At 43.0% G+C, this 16,103-nt stretch overlaps 2 protein-coding genes across 4 annotated transcripts in view; both read right to left on the reverse strand.

Moving 5' to 3' along the window:
- Positions 1-8,296, reverse strand: part of LOC109903783 (pleckstrin homology-like domain family B member 3) — a 31,704-nt gene extending 23,408 nt beyond the window's left edge. The window contains exon 1 of the mRNA XM_031790819.1: positions 7,658-8,296. The gene's annotated coding sequence lies outside the window, so the exon portion shown is untranslated. The remainder of the gene's footprint in view (positions 1-7,657) is intronic.
- Positions 8,297-9,684: 1,388 nt separating this feature from the next.
- Positions 9,685-14,370, reverse strand: LOC109909595 (persulfide dioxygenase ETHE1, mitochondrial-like). 3 transcript variants are annotated; one of them, XR_002257778.2, is made up of 7 exons: positions 13,689-14,186; positions 12,345-12,489; positions 11,975-12,123; positions 11,593-11,722; positions 10,932-11,021; positions 10,454-10,592; positions 9,685-10,116 (listed from the first exon to the last, which is right to left on the reverse strand). XR_002257778.2 is itself a non-coding variant. In XM_020508626.2 (7 exons), the coding sequence occupies exons 1-7, from the start codon at positions 13,878-13,880 to the stop codon at positions 10,070-10,072; spliced, it is 870 nt and encodes a 289-aa protein (XP_020364215.1). In that variant the 5' UTR covers positions 13,881-14,370; the 3' UTR covers positions 9,685-10,069. The 3 variants fall into 3 exon arrangements, 2 of the variants coding, with proteins under 2 accessions (XP_020364215.1, XP_031646688.1); XM_020508626.2 differs by having other exon boundaries at positions 10,454-10,570; positions 13,689-14,370; XM_031790828.1 differs by having other exon boundaries at positions 10,454-10,570; positions 13,693-14,312.
- Between the last annotated feature and the right edge of the window lie 1,733 nt (positions 14,371-16,103).

The following is a 16,103-nucleotide window of genomic DNA, read 5'->3' on the forward strand; positions in this document are numbered from 1 at the left end:
TGTACCTATGATGAAAATTACAGGCCTCTCTCATCTTTTTAAGTGGGGGAACTTGCAAAATTGGTGGCTGACTAAATACTTTTTTGCCCCACTGTACATAGAAACAAGGGGATTCACCTTTGGAGTACTATACACTGTACATAGTACTATACACTGCTCCCACACAACACAAAGCCACATTATGAACGATATGTATCACTGCTGAGGTCTTGGATGGGGAATTCTCAGCAATAACTAGGTTATTTAATGTCTATATGTCACTTGCTCATACGAGTGTAAGCAGTAATAAAATAGCAGCAAATATGAAGTAACGACCGAGCAAACTGAGTGCACACACTCACAGGCAGCAACCGAGTACACACATACACAATCACATGCATGCACACACACACGCACGCACACACACACACACGTGGGAAAATCTGGATTCCCATTGTCCAAACCTTTCCCACCCTATCCTTTTTCCCTCTCTACTCCATCTCCCTGAACTCTTCTCTTCTCTCTCCCTTTCTCGCTCCTCTCCTCCTGCTCTCTCTCTCTCTCCCTATACAGGCCTTATTAGGCGATGGGGCCTGGAGGAGTGGAGGCATGGAGATAAATATACAACTCTGATATGAGTGAGGGCTTCCAAACACAGACTGGCACACTGACACAGAGACAGACAGAGGAGGGAGCGAGAGAGGGACAGAGAGTGGAGGAGGAGAGGAGACGAGTGGGGGGGGGGGAAGTCGGTTCTAAAATGTCAGAGGCCAGTGTCATATTTCCAGTGAGGAGATGGGAAACAGTCCGAGTGTGTGGTATATAACTTCACAGAGCTGTACACAGGACACACAATACTATGTTGTTTATAGAAGAATAGTGCATGGTTGCATGCAGGAATGATGTATATACTGTGTTTTTAATTGTGTACGTGTGTGTGCGTGTGTGTGTGTGTGTGTGTGTGTGTGTGTGTGTGTGTGTGTGTGTGTGTGTGTGTGTGTGTGTGTGTGTGTGTGTGTGTGTGTGTGTGTGTGTGTGTGTGTGTGTGTGTGTGTGTGTGGATGTACGCATGTTGAAGAGGATGGCTACCATTCATCAATACCCATAATTACACATACATTTTTGACAAAGTAATACCGTATGCCAAATTCCATATGGTGAAGTTATTTCCATTCCAGATGTGACATGTAATGGACACCACATGGAGGTCGTGCTTTGGGAAGAGGGCAAAATTAGAGTGAATGCTGGTGAGGAGAAATCTTTGTTTAAACCAAGACTGACTCACATCCATATGACCCAAACGTACATTTGCATTATCCGGTTGAGATACACTATCAACAGTAAGAGAGACTGTAGTGTTGGAGAGAGAGTCATGCAGGAGTAAAGTCCATTATTTCATGTCAACACAGATGTTATTCAAAAGCAACAAACAAAGGCTAAACAAACACACCAGGGTTGAGGCTGTAATGGCACCATATTGCCTACTTTTGACCAGGGCCCATGGACAACAATACAGAGAAAAGATTGGGAGGGAGGGAGGGAGGGAGGGAGGGAGGGAGGGAGGGAGGGAGGGAGGGAGGGAGGGAGGGAGGGAGGGAGGGAGGGAGGGAGGGAGGGAGGGAGGGAGGGAGGGAGGGAGGGAGGGAGGGAACACAAAGAGACTAACTTAAAAGGATGGAAAAGAAAGTGAGTAGAAAGGGACATAATTAAGGGGAAAGGTATGATAGAGAGGAAGAGGAAGCTGAACATTTGTGTGTTAATGTGCTGAAAATAGGTCTTGATTGCAGAGGAGTGGCAGGAGCGATAAGAGAGTGGAGGCGGTCCCAAGGAGTGAGTGAGTGAGTGAGTATTAAAGCTGGGCGATCCAGTTGCTCTAAATTTCCTGAATTGATGCGATACCGGTAAATAGATTGATAAGTTTACAACATTAATGTGCACCAGTTGTTTTTGTATTACTCTTTAAACTACTACTACTAGTTTGATGGTTGTAGCCATCACGTGTCCCATTAACAATCACCCATACTAACAAAACGTATTTCATTTCAAACTTCATATTTCTCTAGTATAGGCTACTTATCGTAATGAACAATATCAGCATGGTCGATATGGTCGTGTGGATCATTTTCAGTTTATGGCCCCAGCTCTAGTGTGTGTTATACAACTACTGTCCTATCCGGAGGTGACACAATGCATTACCCTCAAGTCCGAGGTCAGAGGACTCAATCTCTCACACTGCAGTGCTAATCTTTCCCCTCGACTCAGCAATAAACAGCAACAGTTGAAGCGTCATACAACTAGTACACACACATTACACACCCAAGAACATACACGCTAACAGTGATCGGTCATACACGAACAGAAGCGAGGATTCCACAATATTCAGATTCCACAATCTTTACTACCAATCACACAGAACTAGAGAAAGAGATAAAGAGTACACAATCAGAGTTCATTCACACCTGTCCCTCCTCCCTCTCACTGCAGGTAGTAATCTGCATCCATATCTTAAGAAGTGGAAGTCTGTTCACTCTTGACCCACCTGTGTTGACAGGATTACAGGACTGGGATTTAATTCAATCAACCTTATTCATCGCTGAGGGGCAATTACTGCTAGCAGCCATAGGATACTGATTGATTGGTGTGTGTGTGTGTGTGTCCTCTATCTCCTTTGACCACTTGAGGTCAGGTTTGTATCCAGTTAAACTTCAGCTGATGGAATCATCATCAACCCCCTTACTGGGTGACAACGCTCATGTGTCGGCCTATCAGCCTTGTCTATCCGAAGAGGACAGGCTGCAGCCACAGTCATAGATATACAGTTCAACAAACTCTGTTTGATCATTTGATGGCGGCCATTTTGGTACCATAAGATCCAAGACAATTGTCTTGCGTTGGAATGTTCATGGAACGTTTTGTGTGAACATGGAGAATCATTTGACCAACTCAGCGTCAGCAGAGTACAGCAGTACTGCTACAATAATATCTCGCAACCGGGCCGTGCACATACCGTTTTTGGGGGGCAAACTAAAAATAGGGGACCCCCCCAATTCTTTTTTTACCACAACCACAGACTCACTGAGCAATTATGACTTTGATTATAAATTAATTCAATTAAAATTAAAGTAGAATAAAAAAAAAATTTTTTACAAAACACTAAGACTAAGACTGGAAGGGCAAAGGGGCATGTGCCTGTCTCTCACACTGACTGTGACCATAGTTCCCCAATAGAATTGTATGGAGAACTTACCAAAAAAAAGGTAGGCATTGTGTAGCCTATTCAAAACCATATGTACTGTACATTCACAATCAAAACAAGTGACAAGAGCTAGGCTATTTTGCGCATCAAACATAGGAAACAAAACACTTAACTATGGGGAGCCTGAATGCAGAGGGTTTGTTTTCACTATGGGCTCAATGCAAGGGCACCAGGGAAACATGCTATACACACAACACTAGAACAACTGCCCTGCTTGGGGTTGACCTGGGGCTGCCATTCAATTAAAGGGACAGTCCACACTCTCTCTGTCCCTGGTTGCCAGACCAAGTATAAACACAAACAAACAAAAATATTTACACCAATAAGTATAAGTATATTCTTTGTACATGTTTGGTCATATTTGTCTTATTATTTGTTTTTTTAAGAAGGGTACACTAGCAAGCACATCCCCCCTTAGTCCTCCAGAGCATTTCAGGGTGAAAATCAAATGTATGGACTGTGCCTTTAACATTTGTCTGTCTGTATTTGGTAGCATTGCCTTTACATTGTTTAACTTGGGTCAAACATTTCAGGTAGCCTCCCACAAGCTTCCCACAATAAGTTGGGTGTATTTTGGCCCATTCCTCCTGACAGAGATGGTGTAACTGAGTCAGGTTTGTAGGCCTCCTTGCTCACACACACTTTTTCAGTTCTGCCAACAAATTTTATGGGATTGAGGTTAGGGCATTGTGATGGCCACTCCAATACCTTGACTTTGTTGTCCTTAAGCCTTTTTGCCACAACTTTGGAAGTATGCTTGGGGTCATTGTCCATTTGGAAGACCCATTTGCGACCATGATGTCTTGAGATGTTGCTTCAATATATCCACATAATTTTCTTCACTCATGATGACATCTATTTTGTGAAGTGCACCAGTCCCCTTGCAGCAAAGCACCCCCACAACATGATGCTGCCACCCCCCATGCTTCACGATATAGGACTCGTTTTACTGTGGATATAGATACTTTTGTACCTGTTTCCTCCAGCATCTTCACAAGGTTCTTTGCTGTTGTTCTGGGATTGATTTGCACTTTTCGCAACAAAGTACGTTCATCTCTAGGAGACAGAACGAGTCTTCTTCCTGAGTGGTATGACAGCTGTGTGGTCCCATGGTGTTTATACTTGCGTACTATTGTTTGAACTGATGAACATTGTACCTTCAGGCATTTGGAAATTGCTCCCAAGGATGAACCAGACTTGAGGTCTACAATATCCTTTCGGGGGTCTTGGCTGATTTCTTTTGATTTTCACATAATGTCAAGCAAATAGGCACTGAGTTTGAAGGTAGGCCTTGAAATACAGCCACAGGTACACCTCCAATTGACTCAAATGATGAAATGTGACATTTCACATCCTCCAAATGATGACATTTGACATAAATTTCTGTAATTTTCCTGGCTGTTTAAAGGCACAGTCATGTTAGTGTATGTAAACTTCTGACCCACTATAATTGTGATAGAGTGAATTATAAGTGAAATAATCTGTCTGTAAACAATTGTTGGAAAAATGACTTGTGTCATTAACAAAGTAGATGTCCTAACCAACTTGCCAAAACTATAGTTAGTTAACAACATTGTGGAGTGGTTGAAAAATGAGTTTTAATGACTCCAACTTAAGTGTATGTAAACTTCCGACTTCAACTGTATGTAGACAGCTACGAAAAGTACAGATGAAAGCTCTCTAGGTAGATAGTGTGGCCTAGTTTATCATGAGACACTCTACCTCAGGCGAGTAAAACCTCAAGACTTCCTTAGATATCGTGCACCAGCTGTTGTTTACAAATATACATAGTCTAACCAGAGGCTGCTGTTCTATCCTGCCGATACAGTGTATAACCTGCCAGCTGTATGTTATTCATGTCGTCGTTCAGCCACGACTCCGTGAAACACAAGATATTACAGTTTTTAATGTCCCGTTGGTAGGATATACGTGCTTTTAGTTTGTCCCATTACTTCCCAGCGATTGTGCGTTGGCTAATAGTATGGATGGCAAAGGCAGATTAGCCACTCGTCGCCTGATCCTCACAAGGCACCCCGATCTCCTTCTGCAAGATCTCTCTCTTTTTCTCCTGTGAATGATGGGGATGAGGGTCTGTTTGGGTGTCTGGAGTAAATCACTCTCGTCAGACTCATTAAAGAAAAATTATTAGTCCAATTCAAGGTGAGTAATCTCTGTTCTGATGTCCATTTTCAGTCATAAGAGACAGTAGCAGCAACATTATGTACAAAATCATTTTTAAACAATGCGGAAGAAAATTCAATAGCACGGTTAGTTAAGAGCCAATAAAATGGCAGCCATCCTCTCCAGCGCCATGATACATTTGTGTATATCAGAAATGACACCCTATTCCCTGGTCAAAAGTATAGGGGATATTGTGACATTTTGGAACCTACCTACTGGGCACAGACATCAATTCAACATCTATTCCATGTTGGATCAATGTAAATTCATTGAAATTATGTGGAAACAACATTGATTTAACCAGTGTATGCCCAGTAGGAAGTGACCATACAAGTCTGTTTGACCTCAGAGCCCACTTAGCAATGCTTCGTTAGCCCTCCATAGACTATCAGGAAGCTGTCATCACTCCACTGTGTCTTGACACATCAGGTTCCCAGGAATACCTGATGACCAGTCTGAGCGGTATGACAGAGCCCACTGAGATAGTCCCCCTGTATACCACCAAAGCCTATGGAGGGCTATGGGCTGAGAGAGGAAACTGTCATTATCACAAAGGGGCCTGAGCAGGAAAAGCAGATGAGAGGGTCATATTCATTAGGGCACCCAAACACATTTTAAACATGAGCGTTTCTTATTGGATAAGTCCAGGAGGTCCCTCCCCATTTCAGTCTGGTTTTTTTCCATTTGGTACCTAATGAATACAACCAAGGCTGGACAGCTCTGTGTGGCGTATGTCTGTCAGATGAGAGGTGAGATATCATGACTAACTGTCATCTAGGTGTGAGGGCAGATAGGCCTATTGTTAGACTCCTAGAATGATACTGTAGCTGGACCAACTGTCTTCTGTTGGGGAAGAAATGTTTTTTGTTTGTTTATAAGGGACCACAGGGTTGAAGCTTAAAATACAAGCTAGGATCATTGATTGTTAGGGAAGATGATTCATTGTATTTCCTGTAAGTTAATTAGCAAGTAAGTTACCCTATAGGCCTAATTGTTTCTCCAATAAAGTAGATTATCACACTATGATACCACTGCATGAATAGAATAATTCATGCAAATGTGACTTGTGCACATTACAACACTGCAAAACTGACTGGAATGGCTTGAAGACACCACTAATTACACAGACTTTGAATATATGCTAGTTCAACAACATTGGCAGAGATTCCAGTGGGCTGAGCAAATCTCTCCGTTCTGAGGTCAGCGAAATAACGACCCATTAATGACAGGCTAGGTCCCAGCTATAGAGCTGTCCGTACAAGTGCAGCCAAAAAGAGGGCGTGCGAGGAAAATAAACAAGGAGAGATTGAAGACAGAAGATAGATATGTGCTCCGGACTCCCCTGAAGGTAACCCTCCCAGGCAATCTTTTCTCTCCACCTATTTCAGCTTCATCCCCCCCCTCTCTCTCCTTTGTTTACACTATGCGCCAATGGAAATGATAAACAATGATAAACAACAGATATCAGAAGAGTCTGGTAAACAAATGTGAGTTTACATAAACTGAGGAAAACAATGCCCTGGGAAAGGAGGTTTGGGACATTAAGAAAAACATGTTTGAATTAGAACCAGATATGGTCCTCTCATCGTTTCAGAATGAAAATGACACATTGAAAAGTGATAGGCCTGAGGACATTTTTTAGCCCATCTAACTACTTATGCTCAAGCACAAATATCAAGTCCCAAATATTGGGTAATCAAATACAATGGTGTCATAGAATCTTGAGTATCTGGATGTTAATCATCATACAACCATGCATTCTGACATTTTAAAAACGAATAAACCGCCCAAAAAGTTTTTATTTAAGTTATGGTATGTACACAATTTGCATAACTCGTTTTTTTAAAAGTAGGCTTTTTGGCTTAGTGTGAACTAATAGACTAATGATAGCTGTATTATTTAATATAGTCCATTTATATAAATGGCATTGACCTATATTTTATTTTTTATAAATAGTTTAGAAAGTAGGCTACAGTAGCCTACTGGCTTTCTGTAAACATAAGCGATTATGTGTTCCATTTATTTACATGCTATGTCAAGTTCAAATTGACTTCATTAGTGTCATGAGAAGGGATGATGTCAATTTATAAACAGATGACCACTTTCACTAGATAAGTAACACTGTGGGTAGCTACTGTGGCAATAATAAGAATCATAGTGTTATCAAATCGCGATCATTCACCAGTTACAATGTATCAAACTACAGTGACCCAGAACAGAAACACAGAACTCATGCCTTACCTGAGAATACGCCGCTTTCTCTTCAAAAGCGTTCTTGCTGTGGGGAATGTGTATTGTTGTTCTTGAGTTTGAATAAAATAGACGCTCATAAAAACAGAGTGACTAAATAACGAAGTGATGGGTTTAGACGGGGAGCGCGCTTTCGCTTTCAGTAACTACACCCAGAGAACTTTCAGAGTTTCTGTTTGCTGTCATATAACGTCTGAAGACCTTTGGTGTCTATGTTCTCCTCTCTCTGGTTTGATTCAATCATTTCAAATCAATCCCAGGATAAATGACAGATCGCAGTCGTCGTCAACAGGTAAAATAGAATGCATGTGAGGCGGGCACACTGACCAACACAAAGTTAGTGTGAAAACGCGACTGAGCGCGTCACTAACTGACTATACAGTTTCTGTGGTCTATTTGTGAGGGGGCTCCGCACCGAAATGAGAACTCTATTCTGGGATTTCCCGCGACGACATGACTTTGTAATGCCCTCGTTATAGGCTCGCTATAGGCTAACGCAAAAGCAGTTTGGCTTGGCACCCGACCAACACACCTCGCGGGTGGTCTTGTGTCGCTGTCAATGCCAAAGGGCCATTGGAAAGCGTCAATAGCTGCCACGTAAATCTCTCCACTCTCTTTACTATATCCAATGGCCTTTATCGGCCCCTGCCCCCCTAACAGTTCTGTCTCACTGAGCTGATAGGTTATTCCCTCAGTCTTCCCCTAAACAAGGGCATGTGGACAGGGTGAGAGAGAATGCCTGCAGTCAGGGTGGGTAGTAGTGCGTGAGTGGGCAAAGAAAGAGTGAAAGGGGTAAAAGCGAGAGCAGATGGAAGGGGCAGGGTACAGACTGGGTGAAAGAACAGCTGTGGACTTGAAAAAAAGCACAACAAAGTCAAAGAATAGGTCATTTTTTTCCACAGGCGAAACATTGTGCCAATTGTTTTTGTCTGTGTATGTTTTTGCTTATATATATAAAAAAGTTTAAAATAACACATAGCTTAGGTGTGATGGCAACACTGGTTACACCCTGTGCATTTCAAAACAATGAATGCTGTCAGTAGGTAGACGAGAGAAGAGTTGCCTAATGTGGATGTTCTGTTTGTCTCCTGCGGTGACGGACAGCTGGCAAATGAAGTGTTGTGGACATGTATGTGACAACGACACAATGTAATCTTTTCTTTAGACTTCTAGTTCTTTCTTTTTTCCCACTTTGAATACATCATCTATATGTCCATCTAAAGGTCACAGGTCACCTGTAACATGGGTGTGGGTGTCTTTCAGGTGTCTTTCAATGCAGTCCAAACCAAGCTGTCACTTTTGTCACAGCATCAAAGGCATGAACTGCTCAAGTAACCATCCTCAAATATTCACATACAGAAGGGTATAGAACCGTTGAGATGTATGAGCTCACAGTACACCATTATTATGAAATGATCAGGCAGGTTCAGAAAAAGAGACATGGTTGAGTCAGAGCCAGACACTCCCATCTCCCCAAACCTGTCTCCCAGGTAGAGGCTAGTCAATGGGCCTTGGGACCAACATTAATGTAGTATGCTACTACGCTAGATACACAGCTAAGTGGAATCCTAAGGCTAAGCCGATCATGGTGATGTGTTCAGAACATTACAATATGGTACTATATAAAGAGGGTGAGAGAATAACAGGATGATACCGGATAAATCCAGAGGTAGATAGAGAAACAAGCACACAAAGGCACGGCAGTGACGAGTTTCGGACTCTTGCATTGGAAACTTGGCCCACAGTGATTTTAAATGCAAATATAGGAGTTGGGTTTTCCTGGTATGCAAAAAGGCCATGGCTGGCAACAGTCAGAGTACTGTGTGTGTGTACAGTATGTGTTTGTACAGTGTGTGCGTGCGCGTGTATTGCCTTGGCTAGGGGATGCTGGAAAGGCCATGTGGAAGAGCTCAATTGTGTCAGTCCAGCATTCATGAATACTAAACCATGAATGGAACCTTCGACCACTGACACTGCAATTCATATAGGTGTAGTCAAAGAAAGAGTTAAGTCAGACATTTACATTTGAACTATTTTGATTTAATATAAAACTAAGTCATTTTACTGTTCACATTTCTCCAGGAGATTGTATTAGAAATGTCACAATGTACATGGGAATGTTTTATGATCATGTATTTGAATGCATCTTCTACTATACAATTTCAGTATCTGTACACCCACCAAATCATGAACACTGCTTTTTTCCCCATAGGCAAACAAGGAGGAATTTATGTTCATTTTGGAAATAAAATATATACATTCTTACATTTTTTTGACAAACTTTAGTTTTGGTTACTTCTTAGATACAAAATACAACATTTAAAACATTAAGTCGTGCTGAAAAGAATTTCCCTCTTCCTCCCAATAGTGATTAAAGTGAAATCCTAAAAATCTATTTGACATTCAAACCTCATGGAGTCCACACACCAGGTTTGCAGGCACCGCAATATCTGGCAGAGAGAGAAATAACAAATCAACATCTTGTTTCTATCAGTGAGTTAAGAGCTTACACTAACAAGTAATCAAATTGATGCGCAAAGGACAGTTGGAAAGAGTACAGTGTGTGTAACATATTGTAATCTCGTCACGAATAGCTTTGTCATGCTCTTTCCCATGATGAGGTTTAAGTGAGGTGAAAGACCACTGATAATAACTCTATTGTAATAGAATAGTTACATATAATCTAGATAATAATAGGCCCTATAGTAATAGAATAGTATTATATCATACACAACAACCGTTTCCATTGTAATAGAATTGCTGCAGAGGGGGGACTGTCTGAGATACCTATCTTAGCAGGCTTGGGGAGGTTCAGGTTGGTCATGATATCCACAAACTCCTCCACGCTCTTGGTCAGGCGGGGGTTAAACCTCCTCTCCTCGCCCACTGTGGAGGCCGTCTGACCTGCAGCACAGGGTTAGCAGACCTGTTAGCAATACAACACAATGATGATTCAATGACTACACTCAACTGTAGAATACAGTCTGATCTGGCTTAGGAATGACTCCGAAGAGAACACGGAGTTGAAAATGAAAGCAGACAAATGGTGAAGAGTGGTGGTACAGTACAAGTTAACTTCGTAAAGTCCATGGAAAGGATAGTCATAGCATTGTGAGAGTATACAAGCCTTCTGGGCATGCTTGTACAAAATAGTTGGTGAGGCTATCCCCAAGAGCATAGATGTAAAAAAGGAAATCTCGCAAGGAAAGGGGGTCAGGGAATACACACAGATATACACATTGCATAAAGAGGATGTCTTGTCAACCTTTGTAGTCATGTGCAGGGAAGATGAGACACTGAGGAGGTAATGTAAAGATCTTCTGGTGGACTGATTCATAGAGCCTCCTAGAGCAGCCTGGGAAGTAGAGAAACAAACAGATCAGGGTTGTTTTCATTGGACCCCAAACAAACGGACAAACAGGGAGTGACTACCTGGACTTGTCCGATAAGAAACAATCATTCACGTTTTGCCCTATTGAACATAACTCAGGAGTAGGCTACAGTACAATGACTATTTGTGATCAGACTACACTGAAAAAATGTTACAATACTGCCACCTTGTGTCCACTAAGCATAACTACAAAAACTATGTAACAAATGTGGGTGAGGCAAAGATCCAGAAGCTTTTCATGCATTGTTTAAAATAAGTCCTGACCAAAGAATTGGGAAACAATAGTGTATAGGGATGAAAGTCTATGATATACCCTGATAATATCTCCATGGCTAGATAAATCACCACAGAGGTCAAAAATCAGAGAGAATATGACTTGAGTCACACTGTAGTACTGTGTTGGCTTAGATACTTTATTTTCACTTTGTCGTGTCCAGCATGGATTCAGCCTGGTGGATGCCCAACCAGGCCAACGCATTACAGTAAAATGTGTCTTGTTCTGCTCGGTTTAGCTATGTAGTGTGGAAAAGGTTACCCTGCTGGAAGTCTGTCCTTCCACAGCCCCTGATTAGCAATGTGTCCCCAGTGAAAGCCATGCTCTGGTCCCCTGTCACCAACGTCACACAGCCGTCTGTGTGTCCTGGAGTCTCCCTCACCGTCAGACACTGAGGGACGAGAGAGGCAGTAAGAGGGTTTACAGAAAGAAAAAGCGAGGGGAAGTAAAGAGAAGAAAGGGAGTGTGAAGGAGAGATGAAGGTGAGTAAAGCCGAAGCATTTAGAGCAACAACCCTGATCCTGGAGAGTAACAGTACATGATGTGTAGGCTTTTGTTTCACAAATTGATCACAAATTGGGGTAGGTCCAGACCCATACTGTATTCTCTATAGCTATATGGCTGTAGGTAGGTCTGTCCTTACATGTTTGCCAAAGCTGATCTTATCTCCCTCTGATAGCAGGATGTCTGCACTGGCCCCGCTGTGCTTGGAGATGGCACTCTTCATCCCAAACAGCCTGTTCTTCAGCTGTCCCGTGCCTGTGATGTGGTCTGCATGGCAGTGAGTGTTCACTAATTCGGGGGGGGGGAGACAGGGTACAGTGTGAGTCGTATGTCATCTTAAACAAGAATACGATAAACAAGTAGATCAAAATGGATGTAGGATTAGTGCGTGTGTGAGGAGTGAGTTAGTGTGTAAGTGAGTGAGTCAGTCTGTGCATCTCTATGTGTGTGTACGTGTTAGCGAGCGCATGCTTGTGTGTTTGTCCATGTTTTAGAGACTTCTAAGTTACCTGCAACTTTCAGGTTGAAACCCAGTTCCTCTATGAGTTTCAGATCCCTGTCCACTGTCTCCAGTACGGGATCAATGAGGACTGCCTCCCTGCTCTCTGTATCAGCCAGCAGATAGGTGTAGGTGCTGCTCACCGACTCAAACAGCTGTAAAGGTTGGAACAAGCAAGGACAAGTGAGTGAGTAACCACGGGTTATAAAAGGTGAGGGGGCAGTACAGTATGCTATTACATAACACACATCCTGCCTGTATATTAGTCATGGATGATAACATACGGGTGTGGTCTTTTATGGTGATAAGTGGTTTGCTGTTTTCTGTGTCAAGTGTCACTGTCAGGGTGGATTTTCATACAAGAGAAGGGTGCAATTGCAGCTAGCAATTGGAGGCAGACCTGCATGTGGGCATTCCTGCATCTACAGGAACCCCCGTTTATCCTTCTATTGGTCCCGTACGGAGGCGCTCATGTACAGTAGGTGGCGGTAATGCAGCATAAAGTTAGATGCCAAGCGCAGATAAGGAGCTACAACCGTAGCTAGCTAGGACAACAGTAGAGTGTCCTTCGCCCCTGCTCTCCCGCATTTCTGCTAACGAGGATAGTTGTTCAGTAGACGTTTAGGACACTAACAAGCTAGGACTCCGGCACAAAGCCGGTGGGAGAGGTAGCCCCCGCGTCTCGGGCACTGGTTCCCCGCAGTTCTGCTAATGACGGCAGGTGTTCGCAAGCGAGAGTGAACGACGCTCCGGTACACAGCAGACACCGGTAGCTAACTAGCTAGCTAGGACACCGGTAGACAGTGTCATTTGCCCCCGAAAAACTCAGATAACACTTATTTCCGTTTTGACACAGAGGGTGGGGTGGATTTGAATCGCATAGACAATCAGGGGAAATCCAGAATATCAAGTGTCACACAAGCATGAAGATTGCGTGCTTGTGTTATAATGTAATAGTTATCTAGTTTGGTTTGTTTAGATTTGAGTTATTACAAATCTTAGGTGGGGTTTTTGCTGCCAGAAAATGTGTAAACATTCCCTTTTGAATACGCCCCCTCTACCGCTACAGTTCCGTTAGCTTTCCACATTCTTGTACAAACAATTGTTTGAAAACAATAAAACTAAGGATGTCTGGAAAATACGTATCCCCTTAATTTTGTGAACTCAGACTCATTTGAATGAATTCTCATGCTGACCTATTGCAAAATACTTGTTTACATGCAGTGAAAAAAAGTATTGATATTTTCACTGTGCTTCCAAACAATCGGCGCCCAATTGAAACTTCAGCCTATAACTTGCCAAACCTTGTCCCAAAGCAAAATATATATATACATTATTGCAGCGGCTAAATCACCTGCCTGAAGAAAGGCCCTTTTCCCAACTCCATCCTGGCGCAGTAAGGTCGTATGATGACTGATTCCAGAGGCTGCTTGCTGGTGCGTAAGCCCGGGCCCATGTGGGCTGGAACTTTACGCAAGTGCCCGGTTGTTTGGAGGCGCAGCGTGTAGGCCAGAGCAGGTTTCACTCGGTTTACAATTGAACACATTTTTTCTCCAAGGAGATTTAACTGACACTGCGACGGACAGGGTAGAAATCCCAGAACTGAGCAAACGAGTTTGTGTCCCAATCCTTTGTAGCGGTCCGTTGCCTTTGCAGTATATTTGGCTATAGCCTAAAACAAAATTAGCATGGTAGGCACAAATGTTGTAGCTATACTGACTTATTGTGCATGTAGCCAGGAAGTCCAAAAAATCTGATAAGGGGAGCCTACTCCTCGCGAACCTCCAAGCACTAAACAAGAGCAGTGGACATGTGCAAGGTGTTAACACTTTCAACGCGCGCACACATACACAAACTCAACAACAAAGAAAAGAAAGAAACGTCCCTTTTTCAGGACCCTGTCTTTCAAGGATAAATCGTAAAAATCCAAATAACTTCACAGATCTTCATTGTAAAGGGTTTAAACACTGTTTCCCATGCGTGTTCAATGAACCATAAACAATTATTGAACATACACCAGTGGAACGGTCGTTAAGACACTAACAGCTTACAGACTGTAGGCAATTAAGGTCACAGTTCTGAAAACTTAGGACACTAAAGAGGCATTTCCACTGACTCTGAAAAACATAAAAAGAATGATGCCCAGGGTCCCTGCTCATCTGCGTGAACTCTGGAGCGATATGGAGGTGGAGGGTCACAGCATCATCGGACTGAGCTTGTTGTCATTGCAGGCAATCTCAATGCTGTGCGTTACAGGGAAGACCTCCTCCTCTATTATGTGGTACCCTTCCTGCAGGCTCATCCTGACATGAACCTCCAGCATGACAATGCCACCAGCCATACTGCTCGTTCTGTGTGTGATTTTCTGCAAGACAGAAATGTCAGTGTTCTGCCATAGCCAGTGAAGAGCTCGGATCTCAATCCCATTGAGCACATCTGGGACCTGTTGGATCGGAGGGTGAGGGCTAGGGCCATTCCCCCCCAGAAATGTCCGGGAACTTGCAAGTGCCTTGGTAGAAGAGTGGGGTAACATCGCACAGCAAGAACTGGCAAATCTGGTGCAGTCCATGAGGAGAAGATGCACTGCAGCACTTAATGCAGCTGGTGGCCACACCAGATACTGACTGTTACTTTTGATTTTGATCCCCCCTTTTTTCAGGGACACATTATTCAATTTCTGTTAGTCACATTTCTGTGGAACTTGTTCAGTTTATGTCTCAGTTGTTGAATCTTGTTATGTTCATACAAATATTTACACAAGTTAAGTTTGCTGAAAATAAACACAGTTGACAGAGAGAGGACGTTTCTTTATAGGGTCAGTTATAGGGTCAGGGTTAGTCAGAGTTCAGTGTGTCACTATGACTGTGCACATAGGTGTATTTATATAACAAGTTTTCTGGCACTGCTTTCTGCCCTATGTGATTATTGTCAGCAACTCCAGAAAGGTAACAAACCCAGTCCCAGTTGAATCCAACAATCCATGCATGATTATGAGTAATTAACCATAATGGTTTGAATGAGAATGTGCTTTCAATAAAATTACAAATATTGAATGTCAAGCAAAAATACATAATTCTTTAATATTTTGCATACATGTAATTGGTCGCATTACTGCTAATAAAATCTAGCTGTCAGAGGTATAATTCATTGTTGTTGGGGTTCCAGATTCTTCAAATGTGTCCATCTGTAAAAGAGTCAAAAAGATGACATGGAGTGGTGCATTTTCACATTCAGAGAAGCACTGACCCAGTTTTGTGTGGCTGGTGCATCTACTGTAACTATGTACCTCTACGTATTTGTACATCCAGGGGAGCAGCTGTGTGACTCTGGTGTAGACTCCTGGTTTGTTGGGCCGACCACAGCCATCTCCCCAGCTCACTATCCCAGCCAGCCTCCAGTCCCCCTTCCCTGTCTCACACACCAGCGGGCCTCCACTGTCTCCCTTACAACCAGAGAAGACCACTTGAATTAATGCCTGCATGCATAAACCCCCACCCTCCCCCATTTTGCTCTCAGGATGCTGGCCCATGTTGACTCCAATGCTTCCCACAGTTGTGTTGGCTGGATGTCCTTTGGGTAGTGGGGACCATTCTTAATACACAGGGGAAACTGTTGAGTGTGAAAAACCCAGCAGCGTTGCAGTTCTTCACACTCAAACCGGTGCGCCTGGCATCTACTACCATACCCTGTTCAAAGGCAATGCAATCTTTCGTCTTGCCCATTCACCCTCAATGTCACACATACACAATCCATGTCTCAATTGTCTCAA

Source organism: Oncorhynchus kisutch, linkage group LG2, assembly GCF_002021735.2.
Source record: "Oncorhynchus kisutch isolate 150728-3 linkage group LG2, Okis_V2, whole genome shotgun sequence".
Classification (NCBI taxonomy): domain Eukaryota; kingdom Metazoa; phylum Chordata; class Actinopteri; order Salmoniformes; family Salmonidae; genus Oncorhynchus; species Oncorhynchus kisutch.